This window comes from Anser brachyrhynchus, assembly GCF_964034855.1.
Source record: "Anser brachyrhynchus genome assembly, chromosome: Z".
Taxonomy (NCBI): domain Eukaryota; kingdom Metazoa; phylum Chordata; class Aves; order Anseriformes; family Anatidae; genus Anser; species Anser brachyrhynchus.
The window spans coordinates 48,132,866-48,148,734 of NC_137697.1; the positions used below are offsets into that span (position 1 = coordinate 48,132,866).

At 38.9% G+C, this 15,869-nt stretch overlaps 1 protein-coding gene across 5 annotated transcripts in view; it reads left to right on the plus strand.

The window, feature by feature from the left end:
- Positions 1-14,734, plus strand: part of GAK (cyclin G associated kinase) — a 78,342-nt gene extending 63,608 nt beyond the window's left edge. For all 5 annotated transcript variants that reach the window (XM_080574340.1, XM_080574341.1, XM_080574343.1 and 2 more), the window contains 6 exons: positions 632-766; positions 1,126-1,245; positions 5,023-5,235; positions 6,393-6,541; positions 7,658-7,834; positions 9,365-14,734. In XM_080574340.1, coding sequence (XP_080430466.1) covers positions 632-766; positions 1,126-1,245; positions 5,023-5,235; positions 6,393-6,541; positions 7,658-7,834; positions 9,365-9,466 — 896 coding nt within the window. In that variant the 3' untranslated portion in view covers positions 9,467-14,734. The remainder of the gene's footprint in view (positions 1-631; positions 767-1,125; positions 1,246-5,022; positions 5,236-6,392; positions 6,542-7,657; positions 7,835-9,364) is intronic.
- The last annotated feature ends 1,135 nt before the right edge of the window (positions 14,735-15,869 follow it).

The following is a 15,869-nucleotide window of genomic DNA, read 5'->3' on the forward strand; positions in this document are numbered from 1 at the left end:
TGTGGTGGTTTTGCTTTGCACACAGAAAAGTGCCTTTAATCTATGACCTAATGTGCCTTTAATGTAGACCTAATGACTCGATCTTTTTGCAGAGAAGATCACTTTAGCTTTATCCTGCTCATTAATTAAACACATTAATTACGATATTGGCTATAAAAGGGATCGTAAGTTTGTCGAGAGCTCACTTTTTCCTGTGAAGCCTGGTGTAAGGAAATCTACAGGTTGAAGTAACCTGGCTCCACCTGTGTAGCATGCAGACTGATAAGGAGCACCATTTCACAGAATACTACTGCTTTCTGATTACCTGCTGCATTGGCAGGAACAGGAGCATGCTCTGAAGCCATCCATTAGATATTTCTTCTGCCTATGAGACCTAAGCTCTTAAAGTCATAGTGTTACCCTTGGACGAAATTCTCTGAAGTATGTGGGATGTTTGAAATACAAATGAAAGAATTTGGTGGGAAAACCCTTCTGAGTCCCATTTAAGAGCACATTACTACTATGGAGATACCTAAGCAACCCATGTAGTTGGCCAGCTGACAGTGTGGTAAAGCTCCAGCAGTACTGGCAAAATACTTGTTATTGTGGTAGTTTTCTTAAAAGAATAATCATGGATTTTTTTCTTTTGTAGGGAACCCGGGACTAGAGGCACCTAAAATGTCATCTTCTACAAGCTACCCAGATCTCTTAGGTGGATGGGATTCTTGGGTGGATTCTTCTGGGCCTGTCTATGCACCATCAGCACAAATAAAGTCTGCTTTTGAAGGTATGATGAAATAAGTCTTCCATTAGAGGGGATAAGAAATACTCCAGACTTGGTCAATTTAGTCACCTGAAACTGCTGAACATGTCTGCCTGCCTTTTGCTTTGTTGCTTAAAGGACTCTATGCTCTTGTGCTTAAAGGGCCTCTTTAAGGCACTTGAGTAGTTTTTCAGAATAAGTTCAATGTATAGGAACTAAGTAGTGTCAGTTGCCTATAGTAATGGTGATTCTTGTTCTGGTAAAAGATGTCATCTAGCAGAATACTAAGGAGGTTTACCTGAGGTGTTGAGGAAATCGCATTTCTATTCATTTTCTCAGTTTCTAAATAAACCAAGTACATGATTTGTTTTCATATTAAACAGGTCAAGTTCTTACCACAGGAAGCCAGTCCAGTGTGTCTTCAGGTCCGTCCTTCAGCCCATCCAAGTCTCAGAACGTTGACCCTTTTGCTGATCTTGCCAATCTTGCATCTGGTCTTCCAGGTAAGGCCTTACTTTCATGAGTCTGAACTTAATGCTTCTCTGGATCCTGATTTGCTTATTGTTCCAGTAAGTGTAAATGATAGCTTATGTAGAGTTTTCTTTTAAATGGTAACAACCAGCTTCAGGCAGCTGCTGTGAGCAGATGTGTAACAAGAAACGATCGTACCTTTATAGAGATTGTGTGAAATATACAGAATTATGTTTCAGAAGGTAACTTCAGCTGTGATTTAGAAATGTTTTTCACACTTCATACTTGAGACTTCTAGCTGAGAAGGTGAGAGAAACTATTTCTCTGCTCCAGTAACTGATCATGGGGTTTCTTATATATTTTTGCTTGATACAGTGCTGTGAAAGATATAAAATGGGAAGCCAAATTAAATTCTTGATTAGGCCCAAAATAAAGGGCTTTATACTTTTTTACTGAACTGTCAGTTCAGTACTTTTCTTAGAATTAAGTAGGTCTATATAGCTCTGCTACTCAAATCTGTCATGTCTGGGTCCAATTTGTGCTTGTTGTAAATACTCCTACACCAATTCCATCAGTATTATGAAGATTTGCCAACTTGCAGTTGTATGTACAAGATGGCTACGTAAGATGGGACACATCCCAGAGTAACAGTTGTCCCAGGATGTTACATTCACCCAAACTCTGGTGTTTTCACAAACAGCAGAAAAAATAAGGGCAAGGGAAAGAGCTTTCTTTTCAGTACGACGCTGCCACAGCTACTGGCCAATTGGCAGCTGTTAAATGTGACTAGCTGCCAAGAGTCTAAGAAGAGCAATTTGGAACAACCTATAGCTACTGAGTTGCAGACAATATGCTTTTACCTTAGCTTGAAGTTGACAGAGGCTTCTGTTGCCTTGGCAGTTAGTATTATATATTGAATTGAATAACCTCTTGGTGAAATTACCTTATTTAAATGCAAGGTAATATACAATGCTGGATTTTCTGCTGCCTTGCAAAATTCTAGTATTGAAGTAGTGCCAATAAAGCTGCTCTGCAGGAAATAATTTACAGAATTATTCTAGTTCAGTAGTTCAGGTAAATATGGACTTTTTAACACTATAGGCAGGGTGAGTAAACTCGTTTCATGTTAGACTTGGAGATGCAGGTGTGATTATACACTGAATGAGCAGAGGGAATTGTAGTGATTTTAGGATTCAGATCAATTCATTTTAGGGCAATGAATCTGGTGAAGGGTCTAGACAACAAGTCTGGGGAGCAATTGAGGGAACTGGGACTATTTGGCCTTGAGAAAGGATGCTTGGGGAAGATCCTATCATTCTTTACGACTACCTCAAAGGAGGTTGTAGTTGGGGTGGAGGGGGGTGTGTGTCAGTTTCTTCTCCCAAGCAACAAGTGACAGGATAAGACAAAATGGCCTCAAGTTGTACCAGAGAAGGTTTGCACTGGATATTAAGAAAAACTTCTTCACTCAAAGGGTTGTGAAGCGTTCGAACAACCTGTCCAGGAAAGCAGTTGAATCACCATCCCTGGAGGTATTTAAGAGATGCGTAGATGTGGTGCTTAGGGATGTGGTTTAGTGGTAGACTTGACAGTGCTAGGTTAACAGTTGGACTATACGATCTTAGAGGTGTTTTCCAACTTAACTGAAAGTCTAATAATAGAATCATTTAATTTTCATTAAAAAAAAGGACTACATAAGGAGGTGGCCAGGTGTAACTGGGCTAGTTAGCCTCAGGCTTGAAATGAATCTTCAGGGAAGTGTAAGAACTGCAATTTAGAGTTAGTATTGTCTTTCTGTAGGAGTTTTTGGACTTAACACTTCTAGAATAATGACTTGAACGTTATGAGAGTGAACACTCCTTAATTGGGAGTATTATATCACAGTACAGAAACAATAGCTAAAGCTAGTAATAGTATGAAGATAATAGTAAGATACCAACAGTGATCTGTGATAGTTGGTTTTGTCACACTTTCTTGTTTCTAGTAATGATCTTCTACAAGAGAGTAGGAATGTGCTGTTGAAAAATTGGTGCTGATAGTGAGGCATTGGCTTGCCCTGTAAGGAAGAATTGGTTGGCCATAACTGAAACAATATAGAATTATGTGAAGGAGTAATACAATAAGATAATTTCTTACTGTACAAGCTAATGTACTTAGGTAGCAGGGATTTTTCTGTAAATTTCACAAGTTAAAGATTGGGATGACTCAAAGCAATTCTGTAATGGAGCACTTCTTGCAGAGGGAATTCTCTCAGGTGATGTATTGCAATACTAGGTTTTACCAGGTGAGGTATTGAGAGGTATAGCAAGCTATCTTGTACATGGTCTTAGAGATTCATTCTTTGTGTAAGCTGTTAGTATGCACAGCAGCTACTAAAGTGTTACCAGAAGAACAGAAATGTAGGGAACTAGTTTTGAAAGAGAAAACTGAGTTTATATTGCTGAGCCTAGCCAGACAAGCTTTGTTTTTTTCTGAGTTTTTAGGACAAATAAAGGAATAGAAGGATAGAAACAAGATCAAGTAAGTCTAAACTGGCCTGAAATGTTTGAGCTGAAAGTTAATTTCTAATCATAAGTAATAAAACATGTGGAGATATAAATATTAATTCACCTTTCTTCAACTAACGAGACAGGATTATAAGTTTGTCATTCAAAACCAAGTAATAAAAGAAGTCTTTCCATATTTGAAGTGTGACTATTTCATTCATATTAAACTTCAAACTTCCTGTCTGAATTCAGTTGTGTAACCATCCATATAGTGATGCTAGTGTTGAATTTTTGTCATTTTTAGGGAACTGTTCCAATATGAAGAGGTCTTATTCTGCTTTAGGTTTCCATAAGTGTGGTGTGAAACGTTTCCCTTACAAAAAATCTAGATGCATCCAAATTCAGCCATCATGCTATTTTTTTCTTCTTGTTGGTATTTGCCAAGACATCTTATGCTGTACCTTCTCAGGGGAACTGAGTTCTAGAAATGTTTCCAAGGTCAGACAAGGGCAGCCTAGTGGTGGGTTGGTTTAGAATAAATTTCAAGTTTATCCTCATCAGTGAGACAAAAAGCTGAATAATGAATTTAAAAGGTTGGAGCTTTATTCTGCTGAATTTGTTTGTAATGAGTATTGTAGAGTGGAAAAAAGGTCCTGGGTGTTCTTCCCAAATAGAGTAGCTGGTGAGGCTGCTAAGCCGCTGTATCTATACCGGCTAAATGAAGGGAAATGGGATTTAAATAATCAAGACAATGTTGTATTGTTAACAGAGGCCTACGGATTGTGATATGAAGTTTTCAGGAGATATTGTAATGACCAGTGTTTTTTTTTCCTGTGCTGCATAACATATGCTGATTACTATAGTGTTATCTTCTGAGTTTTCTTAAATAATAGTCCATGAAGTCACTAAAGAGGGAACTTAGAAAGCATTCATTTGAAAATATTCTCAATATATTACATTTTCTTGATCATAATTAGCTTTTAATGTCCTCTGATACACATTAATAGATGTTGAAGTGTAATAAATTGGTAGGCATAACTGCTGTCACTGAACTATTTTTGGGCAAGAACACGTGCCTGTCTGATCAGATGAGTGAATGCTTCTGCTAAAAATTTACAGTTGAGAACTTGAGGTAAGGCTTGGAAGAGTTTTTGTCATGGCCCTGGCTCCTGCTATCCAAGTTGTTAATGAGACCAGCGTTTTTTTATGCTTTCTCTTGTATAGTGGTGTCACTGTAAACTGTGTAGTTAAATGTTAAGGTCAAAGTTTCTTACTTGCAAGTGACATGTTGAGCTGAACAACTAATTTCTTATTTATTATTAGGTTCCTCCACAACTGGATTCTCTGGTAGTGGGTTTGGTCAGAAGACTGCTCCACCTCAGAAGTCAGGAAATCAGTGGCAGAAATCCACAAAACCACAAAGTACTTCGTGGCAGTCCCAGACTAAATCCAGCACTACAGCTAAACCCAATTATACAGGGAACTTCAGTGTTATTGGAGGTCGAGAAGAAAGAGGAGTCAGAACACCAAGCTTTGGTAAGTTTTCTGAGGGCGTTACTTATAATGGCCTATGTGAAGTTAGGTGTGCTGTTAGCCTCAAACTCTTGTACCTTTGTCTTTTTTATTTGTTTACATTTAGGTCATATCTAGTATAAAGTAGAAGAGAACTTGGCAAATCTGGTGTCCTGCTTTTGTAAAGCTACACTAGAATATCACAGACGAGCTGACCATGGCCCATTTGCATGTTTGGGTATAAAGTCTCAGGGCTATAGTCTCTCATCCGAATGGGCACTGGCTTTCTATCATTGAATTCAAAAGGTAAATTTGCATGAATGCAGGGAAGAGAGGAAGGTTAATAACATTGCTCAACAGGCAAAAGGATGCAGCCCTTTCCCTAGCTAAAGAGTAGTAGCTAGCCTTAAGAAAAATTGATGAGCTTAAACGTACTGCAAATCACTGTTTCAAAGAGTAGAGATGGGGTAAGGAGCAGACGGATTCATTCTTGGAACCAGTGCCTTGAGATGGACATGTCATCCTTCTGTATTAGCCTTTTGGAAGGGGGGAGGGGGAGGGAAATTCTTATTTATTGGTAACAGGTTTATGCCTCCCTTTCAATGGCAGTGAACAAGTACTTCATTTAACTTGAAATGATATTGCGGATTGGACTAGATGACATCCAGTGTTCTCATCCAACTTCAGTTGTTCTGCAGTTCTCCAAAATTTGTGGGTTTCATAACAGTTCTGTAACTGTTCGTGTTGATACTTTGTTCCTTTGTTATTCTGCGTAAATTTCAACATACTTAAATGTACAGTACATTTCTGACTAGACCATTAAATATTCAGTCATCTGAAAAGCTGCTGTACAGCAGTTAGAATTACTCTATAGTGGAAAAATGAAACAATTTCCAAAATCATGAATAGCTAGATACGTACTTCCTCAGATCTACTCAGCTTTAGAAAAAAAGAGAGCATTTAGTCATGAGTATGTGTGAGGTTCTATTCTTCTGGACTGAAAACTTGCCAGTGACCCATTTCATTTGTTCTTTTGTTAGTCTTGTGGAGTCTGTCTAGCTGCTGAATGGTATTTATGGTAGTGATGAAAGCCATGCAGGTGTAGCTAAGTGCATGCAGTATGTTTCTCCAGTTAATGTGTTCTCCCATGTAACTTTATTTAATGTTTTTTCCTTTCATAGGTCAAAAGCCAAAAGTTTCAGCAAATGACTTTGAAGATCTCTTATCTAATCAAGGGTTTTCAGCTAAATCTGATAAAAAGGGACCAAAAACTATTGCTGAGATGAGAAAGCAAGAAATGTCTAAAGATATGGACCCCTTGAAACTGAAGGTTGGTTTGACAGATTTTGATTCAAATGCAAATCTGAGCTTATCCTTTGAACTACCAATAACAAAGCAAAATGGTACAATAAAAAAAATTGATAAAGCAGATAAATGACGTTTTATTTGTATTTAAATGAAAATAACTGTCATACTACCGTGAAGTTAATTAGCACAAACAAGAGTTAGCTAGTGATGAAGCAGTAGGGACAAGAGCACAAAGTATGCCAAAGGAATGCAAGTTCCTATTTCTATCAGCTGAGCTTGGAAAATTTAAGAATGCACCTTGTTAAAGTAGACTTTCTGAAACCAAAATTGTTCTTAATTTGTAGAGTTCCAAAATGTCCCCTTAGTAAAGATGGATTAAGCTGGTAGCACAACTGTCTTTAAAGAACAGGCAAGTGCGAATAGATGTCTTCAGGGTGACCACTTGCATTTACAAGTTAGCTGGTTCTATTGCTGTCCTAAGAAATTATTAAAAGAAGTTTTGGAGATGGGCTGTGCAACTAGGAGTCTTATCTGATCAGCTGTTCAGATTTTCTTGGTGTATTGATGATAACAAGATACTAATACATTTATATATTTGAATATTACTAGTACAAAGTCCATGAAATGGACAGTTATTCTAAGTAAGTTTCATGGAAATATCTGAAAGAATGCTTTAGTTTTTGCAAATTGCTTAAGCAAACTATTAGCATACATGAACTTGTGTATATAAATCAGGTGAGAATCTTAGTGAAGAAATTCATGTTGTACCCTGCAAAGGAGTTAATGTAATTGTAACATATGTTTTTAAGTACTCTTTTCTATTCTCTTGTCACGAATTGTACAGGGTTTTGTAATATGTAACTAACTCATCAATGTCTTTTCCAATGACAATTTCTGTAATAAATCAATAACAATGAGCTACTGTCTAGGGACAGATGCAAAACACAGCTTTTAATTGATAATTGTATTGGATGCAAGAAAGAAGAATGTAGTGTAAGACAACTGGACCTGGGAGATCAGTACAGCAAGACAATTGTACTTGGGTCCCAATCTTGTACAGAATGAGTGAGAGTTCAGACTTTATACGGAGAATGCTTGCACTGTTGCATTCAGTTTTTATGCATTCTGTTTTTCCCAGATTCTTGAATGGATTGAAGGAAAAGAGAGAAACATCAGAGCATTAATATCAACTCTTCATACAGTGCTTTGGGAAGGGGAAAATAAGTGGAAACCTGTTAGCATGGCAGATCTAGTGACACCCGAGCAAGTAAAGAAGTACTACAGGAAAGCAGTGCTGGTAGTTCATCCAGATAAGGTGAGTGTGTTCCTCTAATCTTCCCTCCTTTATACAGAAGTAATAGCAACTGGTTTTACTGTACTGTGCATGTCTCTGACAGATGCTACAGTGTTGGTGCTTGATCAGGATCCTAGATGCTCTTTACTTCTCTTCCATTGTCTTCTGAATTTGGTGCCTTACTACATCCAGGTAGTGCAGGATTTTTCTTGTCATCCTGACATAGCACAGAATTCAACAAATCAATGTTATCAAATAAGATCCCCTGAATGTCACTAATGCCTAAATTTGGTTATGCTGGGTTCTGATTGCATTGTGGCATACTTAATGCTAACTGGTGGACTCTGCTTTATTTCTACCAGCTGAGTCTTTAGGACTTTTAGGGCTATTCACCGGTATATGAAGACTAAGACTGCCACAGCAAAACTGGTGGGAAAAACCTGTTGAACCTCCTTTACAAGAGATTACTCAGCAGTTGAAAAAATGCAATGAACACAAATTCCACTTGTTTTTAAATATTCTGTGCATTCTCTTGCTGTTTCTGTTAGTCTCCAAGCATTTGAAGGTAGCATCTTTTTCTGAGTCATTGCTCTAAGCTATGTTTTAGGTATAAAGGTAAGTGTTGAATATACCTAGTTTAAATTTTCAAGCTTATCTTTGGTAGTTCAGTGAGCAGTTGTTCAAGTCCTGTGTTTTGTTGCAGCCATAACAGAGAAATAAGACATCGTTCTTTTTCTCCCCTCTGTTCTTTCCTGTTCCTGACTGTGTGGTTTACTTCAACTTTATGTGAGTTTCTTGGTCACTTCTGTGAGCCACTTAACTGCTCGATGTCAGAATACAAGCCTTTTTGAATCATTTTCTTCTTCAGCTTTGATTTCTTTTCTACGACCCTGAGTACACGAGTCCTTAAAGTGCTACAGCTGGCAAAAGCCAAGCAGTAGAAAGGGAGCTACACCAGCAGGTGCCTTTGATGCTTCCCTTTTCTTTTAGAAAGAGCCTGTAACAATGGCTAATTCCATATTGTGGGACTGGATCTTTACTAACCATGGGGGCTGGACTGGCCTGGAGGTAGGGCTGCTATGAGAAGGCGAGGAATCTTCTTTGGTTATCTCCCTTCCTTTGAGTGTGGAGGCAAATGCACAGCCAGGCATATGTAGTTAATGTTGAAACTTAAAAATCACTTGCAGTCAGCATTATTATGTATTCCTATGAGGACTGTTGGGAAGCAACTGCAGAAATGACTGGGTTAATTTTTAGAGCTATTAGCTGAAAGGTTTTCCAAGCTCTTCTTTTCATAAATACTTTTTAAGTTTCAGTAACTTGTGAATTGCACAGAAGTTTGAAGTAACATAAGGAAACCAAGGCTTTGGCTTTGTTTAAAATATTTATGGCAAAATCTGTTTGAGGCAGCAGTGCCGTGTGCTTGCAAAATGCTACTCGCACAGTAGTCTAATGTTGTTCATTATGTTAACAAGTAAAAAAGCTCAAGATGTTTCCCAAGCTGCACAGTTCCAAGCGCTTTTATGTTTTTAACATTCTGTTTGTTTTCAGGCCACAGGACAACCTTACGAGCAATATGCCAAAATGATCTTCATGGAATTGAGTGATGCGTGGTCAGAGTTCGAAAACCAGGGGTCCAAGTCCCTTTTCTAAAAGTTCATCTTTTATTGAACTACTTCCAAAAACTGGAGTTGAGCATTGTTGTAACCTTTTCACCTATGATTTATGAAGTGCTTTTCCATGATTTCAGCACAGTTTGCAATCATGCACTTAAATGTGGTGATGTATTTTGTAAGATGTGGAGTACAAAGCGTTACATAGATGCATTAAGAAAACAGCTGCTCAGTACTTGAAGAAATCATGGTCTGGGGATAAAGATTTTTCAGTTTTATATATGGTAAAATGGAATTTTAATGAAGTTCCATGATCTCTGGTACACGAGTATCAATTCTAAATCATTCCACTTCTGCTGATCTCTGCTTTATCCTCTTCATTCCCCAATTTGTTATTTTCAGTAGTTTTGTGATTCAGTTTTGATCTTTCATGCCTGTCGCCTTATTCAAAGTGCTTTAGTTACCAATAGTGAGTCTGTTTGGATTATTTCAAATCTGAAGGTGTATATTTTCATGTGTCTTTTATGTAATCAATCTGATAATCATTCTGTAAATAATATTTTCTGACAATACCTGTGTTCCTTACAGTAAATTAACAGTTGTTTAGCCAAAAAGACCTCAGTTGTAGGGAAAGTCATCCAGGGTTGTTCTTGATTTTCTTTTTTGTTTTACTTTTTACATATGAATCTAGAAACAAATCTTGGCTTAAAAGTCTGCATGTTCCTGCTCTGTTATTTATTATGAACCTTTGGAAGGCAGTACTTCTTTTACTAATTCTTTAAATGGTATCTTTTCCATCTGATATCAGTGGAACATGCTTTCCATTGGACTTTAAGCACTCTGATAAAAATGTTATTCTGAAACTTGACGTGTAAGCACAAAAGAAAAAACATTTTACTCTGCTTTGATTTGTTGTCAGTGAATGCTACATGATTTATTATCATTTAGAGAGCATTTAGAGTTTTAACACATTTTTGCAGCATGTCTGAACTTCTGTATTTTGAGATATGCATGACATCGGTGTATGTGCAAACATGGGATGTATTGGTAGTGTTGTATTTCTGCTCATCCCCCTTCCATGCACTAAGTAGAAGATGAGCAGAGACCCAACTTAAGAACAAAACTTGCCATGTTCTCTCATCCCTATTCAGGTGGCAGTTTTCACTAGGGCTGAAATAAATGAATGCAGATGACCAATGACTGTTACATTCGGTACAGTAATGAAATGCAATTCTCAAATCAGATTTGAAAACGTCAAAAATCAGCAACATCTGAAAAGAAAAAAAATAGGATTTTAATGCCACCTGAACAGTGTATTGGATGCAGTTTTCCACTGCTGAGCAGGCCTGAGAGCCTGGGGGTTAGAGACTTGTGAACACGAGTTGCAATTCAGTCCATGTTCTAACACTGTCAACTACTTTGCTGATGAAAGATTGTGTGTGTATGTATATTCACATATATTCAGCTACTATAATTTTTTTGCAGTCAGAAGCCAGGATCAGTTATGGATCCGAAGGCTATGTATTATTTGTAGTTGCAGTTGTATTTGAGTTGCAACTTTGAAGCAGTCTTAAGTCCCATTAGACTTATTCTTTATGAAAGTAGGTAATTCACTTTCTGACTTTTCCCTTGGGACACCTCAGGTTTTTTTTTTACACACATGGCCTGCATCCTTAGAAATCAAAGGCTTGTGGTAAGTTTTGTGTGTTTGAAACCTGGTTGGCTTTTTACAGTTCTAAGGCAAATGATACATACAGGCTTAAGTACAGACATGCAATGACTGACTGCACTCCTATATACAATAGGAAGAGAAAACATTCCTAAGGGAGCTGCTTTTAGTAAGGAAAAAAGTGAGGACTAGAAAAACCCATGTTCCTTTCAGCACATTCAAGAAACTTAATTTTGAGGGACACATTTTTAATTGCTCTCTTTTTGAATTGAAATTTTGGAAGAAAATATTCCTCTGCATTGAATGCTTGGTAGCATTTTCTGGATGACAACTATGTTTCTCTGGTTTTATTTGTCCACTCCTATTTACCAAAAAAAATAATTACAAAAATTTTCTTGAACAGCAGCCTTAGATACGATTTTAAGTGAGCAGGGAAAAATGAGCACAACTGGTTTAATTGGAACCAAAGATCTCTTGAAATTGACTGCCCCTTTTAAAAATTACAGAAACAGACATCTGGCTGTGCGTTCTTCCAAGAGCCATTTGCTACTTAAACTTCATTCAGGTTGACAGGAACCCTCTACTTATTTTACAGGTTAATCACCTCTGGTCCTCAGTGAGGAAGTGTCTGATTCATTACTCTGCTCCTTTCTACTTGGTTGAATTTTAGTTTGAGGAATCTAGGAGGGGTTCGGACTTCAGTGAACTTTCAAATAGTTAAATTTTGCTCACAGGGTGTTACTGAAATCCAATTCTTATAAAATCCAACTTCTTATACGTTCCTGTGTTCAGCACAGCTAACTGACACAGTTAAACAAAAATTCTAAACCAAAATGATTTCATTGTCAAGAATTTAAGTAGTGAACACAGTAAATTGAAGTTTTGTTTTTGATAGTGCAGAATGCGGACCAGTAAAGTGCTTCATCATTTAAGGCTAATACATAACATTTTTTAGTTATTGGGAAAAGGGAAGCTAAGGTAAATTTTATATAGGGTTATACTGAGTCTTAATGTTGCTTTTAAATTAGATGGCCATTTGGAAAAAGAAAAAGTCTAGAAGTTATGTCTGAATTCATCTTAGAAATTAAAATGGTTAAAGGAAAAAAAAAAAACACACCACCACCACCACCAAAAAAAACCACCTAGGAATGAGGACTTTTACCTTTCTCATGCTCTGTACTTCATTGTCAACTGGTTGAGTGCTGCTGTATGGGAGAAGACTGCACCCAAACCATTATGCATATATTTCATTATAGCTGTTCTTGCTGTCCACAAGCTGGAAAGGTTTTCAGAAGAGGCTACAAGAAAATTGATTAAGCTGAGATTTGATTTTAACTGATACTGTGAATCTTTTCTGGGTGTAAAATGCTTATTTTTCATTCATGCTTATTCATTGCACGCATTTTGAAATGTTGAAATTAGGTGGTCTTGAAAGCTATGGTTTGTATCTGCTTCTGATTGCAAAAGCTGAGGTTGAGGTGAATCAAAAGTGGCGTTGCTACATTGAAGTTGTGTCTGCCAAATTTCAAATGTGGCACTTGCATTTTGGAGCATCTCCTTGACTCTTGCAGTAGATTGTTACGCTTTCTGGCCCATGTTTGTCGTTCCTTTGTAATGACCAAGAATCGATACCATCTCTTTGGAGCCTCCCAGTATCCGTTCTTAAACATGTCAAGCTACTCAATTTTATTGCAAGAGCAAGGAGAAGAAAAGAAGCAACAGATTAAGTGAAGAGTAGAGAAGAATATCTAGACTCTAACCTACATCTCAAATGGTGTTGTTTTATTTGTAATTCTCCCTTTACTTTTCTGTAATTCTCCCTTTACTGACCTGTTTCTAACTATCCCTGCTAAAAATAGGTCTCTAGTAGGTCTGTAGTCTGCTTTTCTAGCCCTTTTAGAAGTGCTACTGACTGGTTATAGACCTGTGGCAGTAACCAAGTGCGTGGCTTTTTTTGCAGAAGTTGCTATAAAGTAGGGCCTTTGAAATGGTAGGGCAGATTTCTGCTAGTTCTGAATTACGTTGGTTATGTTACATTGTTAGTGTTATTAGAGCTGGAGAGTCTGGCAACTTCTTTTAGAATAGAAATCTGTGAAGAAGACAATTGATGTTAAGAGTGCATTTGGCTAGGACCTGCCTGATGGAGGAGAGTGAAGTGTCTTTGCCATGTTGTGGAAGTAAGTTAGTGTTTTGGCCTTTGGCATGGTCGTTTGGTGTTTCTTAGCACTGTCAGATTTCATTGAACTTAATAGAAATGAAAATGAGCAGTTAAACATTTGCATTCCTGTTAAATCATAGAGTTAAGCTCAATATTGTGAGTGAATACTGATTCCCAGGCATCAAGTCTGTGAGGTAAAGTTCCTGTGTTCTTGTCACTTGGGTAAAGTTTAGGTAGTTTGCTAATTAATGGTAGCTTCCTCCAGCACATGGAGAATGGGAAGCCGACAGCAGTGCTGATTAAGTACATTTCTGTGGAACAGTGGCAAAGTCTTTGGCTTTACACCTCTGAGGGTAACTACTGATCATGAAAAACGCCTTGTTTACCTCAATTTTCTTGTTAATTCTAAAAAGTCCCTCTAAAATTGTTTTGCCAAGCACAAAGTAGCAGCTCCTTCCTGAATGCAGACTGTCTCTAAGCTGCATGCAGAGGATTAATATTTTGCACGAACCAAAGCAGAGTTTGAGGATAACTGAAACCTCAGCTGCCCTTTGGGATTGCTGGGCTACCTTTTTTTTTTTTTTTTTTTGCTGCTTGCAGGAATATTTCAGGGGATACATACAAGTGGAAACTTTGTTGCTTCTTAGCTCTGTCCTTAATTGTCTAACAATCGCAGTGTAATGAATGCTTTGTAAATAGGTTCAAAATAGTTCTGTACAGTTGCCTGTGCTTGGAGTCTGTTGACATTTTCTGTCAAGACCTTGCAGGTGATTGACCTGCAAAAGCTGTAGAAAGAACTTCTTGTTTCCCACTGCTTGAGTCTGTCTGGTGCAGAGTAGCTCTAGCTACCAGCCACGGGAACTAGGAGCAAAGGGTGACAGCTGAAATGTGGTTCCAGTCTTGATCAACCTTGGAGTGCTTGCTTGCTCTGTTTTGGGTGAGCTTATTGTAGACTGCAGTTTAGACTGCATCAAACTTCAAATATATGCTCAAAAATATAAATCCAGTCATTTTTATGAAGGATACATTTTGTCATAGAAGCTTTTATTACCAAAAGGGGATTAAGAGGCATTGTGAGAACTCCTGAAACTCTTTAGTGGAATGTATTGTATTTTTGCGGTGTAGACTTCTAGAAGCAATTGTCATTTCCATGATAAGGACTTAGCTTGCTCTGAGGTCCTTACTGTAACTACATGTAGTTGTGATTGTACTTTCTATACCTGTGATTTTTCTGGTTTGGGGTGTGAGGAAGAACAGAATAGACACTTAAGTCCTATTTTTGCCATCTTCCAGGAAACAGAGTGTACTGAGTAATTTTGCTACTAGTGAAATGAGAATCTATACCTGTATGTATATAAAGGTAATATAATCAAAGTTAAACCTGGTTTAAAAATAAATTTAATGTTTGGCACAATGTCCTTGAACAGAATATTTTGCTTTGAAATGCACTATGACATAACCAGTGAGCAATTAAAAATAAAAATCATTTGCCTGTTTCTTTCTTTAGTGAGGGAAAAATGAACTAAATATGCAAAGCATTTCCACTACCTTTTTCAGAAAGATATGCAAGGATTTAGAGAAATGGTGCTCATTAGTATGTTAAGGCTGACTGAACCTATTAGGAAACTGAGTGCCTCTTCAAAAGGTCTGCTCTCCTGGTAGAGAGGAGCCCCTGCAGCCTCCCCTGTGGTTTGGCAGCTGAATTCCTTAGACTGCTGTCTGTTTTGTGGTGGTTTCACCCAGCTGGGCAGCTGAGCTCCACCACAACTGTTCTCCCACTCCCTCACAAGGGAAAGGGGAGAAAATATGATGAAAAGGGCTCAGAGGTTGAGATAAGGACAGGGAGATCCCTGAACAATTATCGTTACAGGCAAAGGGCAGAGAAGACTCAAGCAATAAATGATTAATCTCCACATGTTATAACTAACAGATTAGAGCAGTGAGAAACTCAAAGCAAACTAAAAACACCTTACCCCCATCCACTCTCAGCTGCATCCTCTCTCTGAGGGGCACAGAGGAACAGCCGCTCCCTCTCGGTCCCTCTCTGCCCCTGCTCCCCGTGGGGTCCCTCCCACGGGATGCCGTCCTTCCCGAACTGAGCCTGCGGGGGCTGCCCGCAGGCAGCAGCTCTTCAAGAACTGCTCCCACATGGCTCCGTACCATGGGGTCCCTCCCCCAGGAGCAAACTGCTCCAGCACGGGTCCCCCACGGGTGGGCGGCAGCTCCCCCCAGACCCCCTGCTCCTGCGTGGGCTCCTCTCCACGGGCTGCAGCTCCGGCCCGGGGCCTGCTCCTGCGGGGGCTCTCCATGGGCCGCAGCCTCCTCCAGGCCACATCCACCTGCTCCACCGGGGGCTCCTCCATGGGGGGGCTGCAGCGTGGAGATCTGCTCCGTGTGGGACCCGTGGGCTGCAGGGGGACAGCCTGCTCCACCAGGGGCCTCTCCCTGCACAGGCCGCAGGGGAACTGCTGCTGCCTGCCTGGAGCACCTCCTGCCCTCCTGCTGCACTCACCTGTGGGCTGCAGGGCTGCTTCTCTCACATTTTCTCATTTCTCTCTCCCAGGTGCTGTTGCACAGCAGTATTTTTTCCCCTTTCTTCAATCTGCTCTCCCAGAG